The sequence below is a fragment of the Notothenia coriiceps genome, unplaced genomic scaffold, assembly GCF_000735185.1.
Source record: "Notothenia coriiceps isolate Sejong01 unplaced genomic scaffold, NC01 NC01_scaffold00001466, whole genome shotgun sequence".
Taxonomy (NCBI): domain Eukaryota; kingdom Metazoa; phylum Chordata; class Actinopteri; order Perciformes; family Nototheniidae; genus Notothenia; species Notothenia coriiceps.
In genome coordinates, this window is record NW_011334167.1 from 408,686 (window position 1) to 416,984 (window position 8,299).

Below are 8,299 nucleotides of genomic sequence, written 5' to 3' on the forward strand. Positions count from 1 at the left end.
CCCTAGCTGATCTGTAGGAGGACTCTAGGTTATTTTTCTAGACTTAGATTATACTGTAGCTTTTAGATTTTTTGGAAAAAAAGAAAGCGATATGATCTAAAAAACTTTTATTTCTCTGTCAGTTCTTAAAAGATATCCCACATAGGAATGTTCATTTTTCCTGTTCTTCTTATTAATTCCTGCCTGAAGAAAACAACATAAACCAAACTGAAAATAGCTGATTTAAATGTACTTCCCAACAGCTTTAATTGATCAAATCTTACTCTGAATGTTTTCATTCGGGAATGAAAAGGCTCCCTATTAGCAAGAGGACAAAGGATTTAGGTTTGGGGCGAACATCATTCTGGGTTTGTATATCTTTGTGTTTCTCTTCGATATATAGGTTTCATATAATTGGAATAATACTAGAATAATACAAAAGTGCTAGCTATAGCATTTAAACACATAACCAAAACAGCCCAATATAAGTCTGATTAGAATACGTTGACATTTTGAAATAAACAAAATGTTGTTTTTGTAGTTTAAAAAAATAATCTTAACTCAAGGTCCCCTTACTCACTTTCTCTGAAGCTTCAACCACATCTCACGGTCTTCATTGTTGTTGTTGTTTTGTCCAGGTCTGTTTCCATGTTTTACTGTCAGCTCAATAACCCATGGCGTTATCCTGAAAGAACACCGTGGTGTTCGATAAGTCAGATCTGAGGGTGGACTCTCAAATGGCCACATATCGTATAAATAATAACACCCATGGCATCTTGGAACATCTATTAGCTCAACAGCTTATGAACGCTTTTGGATGAAGTTAGAATTAATGGTAACTTATACATTGCTTATGTTAATGTATGTATGTTCATCACAAATTATTAACTTTTGCACATTATCAAAGATTATGATTTTTTTATAGAAATAGTTTGGTGGATTTTTTTCCAGTCTTGAAGCTTATCAAAGTCTCCTGAATGCAGCCTGATAGTGAATGGAATGAGAGTGGTGACTGACTTCCTATCTAACTCTAACTAAGCCAATACGCTCGTTGTATTGTATTTGGAAGCAGTTTTATTATCAGTCGCTGGCAAACTTTAGTTAATACTCTTTTTGCATTTGGTAAGCAATTGACGAGGTCCAGCCTTCAACATGTTGAAGTGTTTTCCGAGGACATTGTGCTTATCAAACATTGTTAGTGCTCTCCAGACTAAATGTCTGCCCTGTAACTTCTGATCACTTCAGGCAGGATTTCAGCATGAACCAAACATATATATAATATACATATATATTTGCTTTTCGCTGACTCTGTTGAATGTTTACATGTCTCTCTACAAATCGTGGGTGCCAAAAAACAACTCCAGCTGAATCTGGCAGCTGAAGCACGTTAGCTGTGATGTGTCAAATCTAACCAAAGATATTTGTGCCAAAGATTTCTCAATACAGGATGGAACCTGTAAAGAGCTTTGCTTGGTAGCCTCAACCCGAACCCTAACACAGACATTTGAAAACCCCTTTTATTATTCTGGGAAAAATGGTTGACCTTTGTCTCTAAAAGACGACAAAGGTCATTGGACTTATTACAATCAGTGGAATGTGTTGTTGTTCCTCGCTGTTCTTAGTACTGACAATATGGTGATAAAGATTTGCTCAGTTAAATAGTAATAGACCACTGTAATGAGGATATGAAGATAGTTTAAATGGAAAAAAGAAAGGGTGTCCTTGGAAAAGGGATATCAACATATTTTTGTTTATTTATGGGAATAACAATATGAAATTAGACTTGGAGTGGACAAAAAGAGAACCTAAAGCGATTGTTCTTTTCTGTCCTCAATACTGATTGAGATACTTTTGGCCGTTCCAACTTTTCCTGGATGTGGATGAGCCTTGAATGAAAGGTCCCGTGAAGAAAAACAGAGGTTATGTGGAGGGATTTTCACGGCGCCCCTTCAAGCAGGGACACAGAATCGCACGAGTTAGAAATGAAGAACCACCCTGCTATTTCTCCCGTTGTCAAACAACTGTCTTTGAAGAGAAGTGCCTTGCGTCTGAACCTTTTGTTAAAGAACATGTTGATGTAAATGTTCATTTACCTCAGATGTTTACAGAACTGTTACTGAATAAACTTTTTGTACCATACCTATGTCTGTCATGGTTTGCACTTTCTTCCTGGATCTCTTTTCTTCTGTGTTCAATGAGTGTTAAGTTACCCTCTGTTATTATTGTGCTGTGCAAAAATACAAGATTGTGCCTTACCCCGGTGATGTTTGTGAGTTTATTCAACGTCATCTCATTGAAATGCCTTTTAAGGTTGTTTTGCATTTAGTGTTTTTGTGGATATAACGCACAGACCTCATTCACAATATGTCACGAATGTACGAGCATTCGTAGATTTAAACGAGTAGTTGACGTTGTGAATACAAACAAAACTCCTTGGTTCTTTTTTGGCAACACAAGTACTCGTTTTGGTGAATGAAAAGATCATGGTTTAGCGTACGTGTAAATGTCACATACGGGCACGCGGTCAAAGTTTTAAACACGTGGTTAAACTAAACTATGACATGTTTAGACAACAAAACTACTAGGTTGTGTTTAAGGAAAATGTCATGATTATAATAACTACATTTTTTAGGTATATTCAGTAATGCACGGAGGTTAAGTAGTCAACAAAATAAGTAAAGTTTTTTGTTTTACACGGGACTCAAACACCGTCCTCCTCGATGTCCGTGTGCGCCATCTTTCTGGATTTTATACTCGGAATATTATTTTCAAGAACAATTTCTCTGAAGGCTTTATTGGTGCGGGGTGAAATTCAGTATGGCCTATTGATTAGCACTGGGGATACCAGTGTGGTTTATTCAAGTTCCACATGGAATAAAGATACTTCTAGCTGGATGCTCATGGTCCCCAGAGAACCAATCATCATGGTGACCTGGTGGTCTTTCCTGTAATGAAAAAAAAAAAAATCTAAAACAAACATTGGAATTAAATGTATTGATCAGAAATACAAATTGAAATTGAACAAAATAAAATAAATGTTTAATATCCAAGCTTCCGTTATTAGTATTACTGGATAGCTGGCAGCTGTGTGTGAGCAACGGCAGTCCGTACTGTCTGCTGTGCATACTGTATGTGTATCCGCGGTGGTGTTTCTATGTGCACGTGCAAGTATGTGTGTGTGTGTGTGTGTGTGTGTGTGTGTGTGTGTGTGTGTGTCCTCATGGCCTCGCCCATTAAGCCGTGCTGAGGCCAGCACTTCCTTTATGCGAGCTGAAAGTCCCAGGGATTTTGTCTGAACAAAACCCTCTCCAGGGAGTGAAAGGGCCTTGAATGGCTGCTAATGCCTCCCCAGCTCTGGACTCTTGGTGGCTGCTGCCTACGTGACCGTACGACCTGATATGGGCATGGACAACACTGAAATACTGTATATTGTGATAACTAGACTAGAACTGTTTTTGGTCATAAACGTTTTGACTTTAGTGGAAATTGAAAGCTCACTTTGTTGTTACGGGGAATATATTGAAAAAACGGACAGGAACTTAATTTGAAAAGTTATTTTTCTTTTAGACATAATATAAACACCCAACACAAATACAAGCAGATGATAGCCATTAAAAGCTCTCGAAAATAAAACGATGTACCTCATAATACCATATTTAAAAAAAAAAAAATGCAAACATTTATAATATATTGACTATTCTATCGGTGAAAAAAATCAAGAAATTAACCAAATATTTGGAGCAAATCTGTGTGTTTTACGCAGCACTGCTTCAAACCTTTAATATCTGAAGTAGAAATGCCTCTGTCAGGCTTATTGTTATGATCCGGCCTTATTTTTGCAAAAAAAACAAGCATTTCTCCGAATAGAGTCCCGGCCTGCAGATCTTCAGCACAGCTGCAAATTGTTGCTGGCAACACCAAGTGGAGCAGCAACTCCCTTCCATTTGTATGAAGCTGCCAAACATTGAAGCTAAATGTGGAGTTGTTTTTGCAGTATATTGTACGTATATTGGCGGAACTTCACACTATTGCAGAGTATTTACATATTTTAAGGCAGTTCAGAGTATTTAGTTAAAAATCCCAATTGGAAAATGTGCAAAAGGACCTTTCTCCTTAACCTGTTCATACAGTATCAGCTCAGTTTGGATCTGATCCGCTGTTACTTCTGCTGTAACTCATTCATTTGTACAGTAGGGCCTCTTGTGGCCAAACTCCATCATTACTTTAAACTTTGCCTTTGGATGTTATTCCTCATCATAGATTTTATAGTTCTAATTTTCACATATGCAACTTGAAAACATCAAACCAATAATACATGTTATTTTCTATGATAAAGACACCATAAATAGTGGCACACCAACCACTGAAAGGACACTCCAGTATGTAGTTTCAACATTTTATTCATCATGGGGGGGACACTTTTCCAAAAACTCACGTTTGAACCTGTTTACCAAGTGATTTAGATTCTTATGGATAGATGCCATTTATTTTCTTGCGTGCGTAGTAGGGGAATAAAAGGTTTGAGTGTTCTTTCATCCTATTCCTCACACCCCATCATTGCTCTGGTAACATTTAGAGGCTCAGGGGCGATTCTGCTCATAGCCAGTGTCATGGGGCTTTCGTAGTTGTAATACGTTGCACCTTTGAACACATTAATTCCTTCTGCACTGCACAAAGCAGCGTCGATGTCGGAGAAAGGCAGGGGCCTCTCCTGGGTCACGGCCCTGGGCGTGGCAGATAGGTCGATCGCACGAATCGTCCTTCCTGTTGAAGAAATATTTTAGCAGTCGAGCAGAAAACTTTTAACCCATAAATGAATTGGATAAGCCCGTAGTAACCTTACCTATGATAATATGAACTGTGTGATCTTCAGGACAGACGAAAGCAGCGTCCACGTGTCCTTCAATGCCGAGCTCCTCCTTCAGGGTTTTAGGGTATCCTTCAATCAGGGTGTAGTGAGCAGCTGCTTTGTAGATGTAAACCTGATCATCCTGCGTGCGTTTGGGAGAACAGGGTGTATTCATTTCAACTCATACACAAATAAATTGGCTTTTCGTCGTTACTTTAAGACCTACCTTAATCAAGTACATTTTGTCAGCGTAGGAAAAGACAGCATCCACCCCGTTGGTCACCTCCTTCCACGACTTGGTGATTGGGAAGGCGTGGAGGCCGTCACGCCTGGTGTCCAGACGCATGTAGATGGGGCCTAACGGGGGTTTGAAATACAGTCTTCACAGCAAGTTCTTGACAAATTATCAAAGGAAAATAGCTCAATGTTGGAATATTAATTTAAAGACCTCTTATTTTGTTATTATTTTTGTTACTTTACCTGCGAAGAAGTAACTTTTGCCTGCATCATCAGTGGTGATGGCATCTATTTTCACATCACTGCATTTCAGGACTTTGTAGTCACCGCCATGACCTGAACAGAAGATTATACATTCAGCCAAAAATACATCTGTTTCTATTTCTTACAAAAAAACTAATTTGAATCAAACTTCATTGTTCTTTTCTGGATGAACTCACCGTAGTTGGGGCACTTCATAAAGTAACTGCGGGCGTCCTTTGGGTAAACACCGCTCACCTCTCCGGATACCGGGTGGAACTTGGTGAAGTTGTTTCCGTGGAAACAGTAGTAGTGCTCTAGCCAGCGCAAAGCAGAGGTGCAGACGGGCAGGTGGGACCACGTCTTGGTCTTCACTGTCTTTGTTGCAATGTCATAAACATGTACAACCTGTCCTGTGGGGGCAATTATTTGTTTGAATGTGCTCAATTGTTAACAAAGGTCTAATTAAAACGTATGTGTATATAAATACGTGGACGTTGTTATACACGGGACACAAATAGTCCTTTGCCAATAGCCTCTTCATATTATAAGATAAAATAAACTTTAAATTATCCCTGTAGGAAAAATGTAGGTGTCTCCCGACTCCCTCATTTGCCATATTTACTATGGAGCGTTATAAAAAAGTAAAAAGTCATCTTAAGCTGTTTTTTTACAGACGACCTTACGACCTGTGTTTGGGGGAAGAAGGTCTGGCTTTATGACTAAATGTATTTCCGGTGCAGCTACTTTCCTCCACTAGGGAGCAGCATTGCCGTTATATTAGTGAGGGAAGCACAGTTCTGTGATACTTTCCACTCAGCGAGATGAATAGTTCTACCACGAATGCCAACTCACCCTTGAAGAACAGAACTGAGTCTGTCATGCACTCTCCTTTGGGGCACTCCACAGCCGCGTCCAGATGAGAGGGGACTCCTGGGAAGTCTTGCTGGATTTCTTTCGGATACCCTTCTTCCAGAGCTTGGTCATGATAGCTGAAAACCTTGTCATCCTATAGATAAGATCAGAAAAAGGACAGGTAGAAATATAGCTTTGAATAAGAATATTTTTGACAAACCACATCACAAGTAATAGTATCTGTGGATCGTACCAGGAAGAAATAGATGTGATCGTGGTGGTCTAGCTGCTCTATGTTGTGCATGCGGAAGGCGGCATCAACATGGCCGATGTTATGGATGTCATCAAGCTGCTGGAAGGACTCATTGGACAGCTGAGCTGGACCATGAAAGCCTTCCCACAAGTGGCTACCTGAAGGGAAATCATCAGTTTAAAATTAGACTAGTTAGAATAGAAATTCCATTATTCTTTATCAGAAATGTTCCGCACCTCTGAAGAAGAAAGTGGTTCCTTTCTCGTCAGGAGTAATGGCATCAAACCCAATCCCATCACAGCGGTCTGGTAGAGAAGCATCTAAACATGGACATAATATCTCTTGTTACCATAAGAGCAACTGAAATTATTGGAAATACAGTTAATGTGTATATGAGACAGGTTATCATTGTAATAAATATATATATACAGTATATTTAAACCTACCGTCTACTGCTGCATCATGGTGCCTGGGGATCATAAAATAGATCCTTAATTTCCACCACATAACATTTCATTTAGAAAAATCCTTGAGTCATTTTGAAACAAGGTCAATCAGTGACATGATTGACTATGCACTTCTTTATTTGATCAATTGATCCAAACTGTGGACTTTGAGAACGAACAAACACAGTTATGAAATGGATAAACAGTGACTTTGCACTGCATTGGTTGTACTGGGAAAGCACAAATTACACATTAGTTACAGATGTAACTCATTGCCTCTGAAGCAGGACCCATTTACTGGGTTTCTGCATTGATTTGCACGATATAACAAGATATTATTTTTTATATACATATATACCGTTTGCTTTGTAGCCTAAATAAACACACAGAGGTCTCTTTTCAAGGCTTGGAACAACTCTTGGAAATGCACATGATGTTGGAAGTAAAGGATCTTGAGATCAGTATTAAAACTAGCACATCGTGAGCTAATGAGTGTAAATTAATTTCAAGATTAAGTAGTTGATTAATACTCACGCAGGTGCTCCATTAGTAAGGGCGAGTGCTAGGCACAGAAACAGAGTTTTGGTGAGCAGCTCCATGCTGTGCGGTCCTCTGATGTGAAGTCAGACTGAAGCAGAAACTGAACCTGCACTTTATACTGCAGTGTGTGTGTGTGTGTGTGTGTGTGTGTGTGTGTGTGTGTGTGTGTGTGTGTGTGTGTGTGTGTGTGTGTGTGTGTGTGTGTGTGTGTGGGGGGGGGGTTTGTTTACATACACTGTGTGTCAGAATCTCCGTTGTTGCAAAATTTGGGCAATTACTAATTTGCTGCATTTGTTCTTTGGATCAGCGCCTTGTTCCCTTTTTTTATTGATTTCAGACTTTTCAGGAAAAACAGGTGTTTTGGGGGAAATCCTGGTCACAGAGAAATACCCAAAAGCTAAAGGGTTGGACATTAGCCCCAGTGACAACAGGAACATGCAACATTAGATTTAAACCAAAGTTTAATGTTTTCCAGTCAGAGATATGGACAATACAAATCATCATAAAGCTAACTTAACTATTTGATTGGCTGATTACACTCAAAGTTCTCTAACTTGTCTTGATTATTGATCGATAAAATGTTTTGCCTTATGGGTATAATTCACAAAATGTCATTGTATATCGTTCAGGAACAGAGCATTATGGGTTGTTAATACATTGGAATAAAAACATTTTATAAACACTCAAGGGAAATGTAATGCATGCATTTTTACTTTCTTACATTTTTATTTTTGATGGATAGGTATGATGTAAATAATTTGTAATAATTATCCATAATTCTAAATAATATAGTGATTATAGTCCCCAATTTAACTCTCATCAAACGTCAAATTAAAGTAGGTAGGAGGTAGAGGCTGTAAATAATACTCACATTATAATTTCCCCATGATATTATAAATA

The 8,299-nt window shown here is 38.7% G+C and overlaps 1 protein-coding gene across 1 annotated transcript; it reads right to left on the reverse strand.

Moving 5' to 3' along the window:
* Positions 1-4,363: 4,363 nt before the first annotated feature.
* hpxb (hemopexin b) lies at positions 4,364-7,499 on the reverse strand. The gene is made up of 10 exons (XM_010790038.1): positions 7,394-7,499; positions 6,860-6,882; positions 6,650-6,733; positions 6,414-6,571; positions 6,161-6,314; positions 5,506-5,718; positions 5,309-5,401; positions 5,055-5,185; positions 4,823-4,970; positions 4,364-4,743 (listed from the first exon to the last, which is right to left on the reverse strand). The coding sequence occupies exons 1-10, from the start codon at positions 7,456-7,458 to the stop codon at positions 4,517-4,519; spliced, it is 1,296 nt and encodes a 431-aa protein (XP_010788340.1). The 5' UTR covers positions 7,459-7,499; the 3' UTR covers positions 4,364-4,516.
* Positions 7,500-8,299: the final 800 nt, after the last annotated feature.

Coding starts and splice junctions, on each gene's coding strand:
- hpxb (XM_010790038.1), bottom strand. CDS start 7,458: ATGGAGCTGCTCACCAAAACTCTGTTTCTGTGCCTAGCACTCGCCCTT. Junction 6,572..6,649: donor AACCACTTTCTTCTTCAGAG/GTGCGGAACATT, acceptor ATTTCCCTTCAG/GTAGCCACTTGTGGGAAGGC. Junction 4,744..4,822: donor CACAGTTCATATTATCATAG/GTAAGGTTACTA, acceptor TTTCTTCAACAG/GAAGGACGATTCGTGCGATC.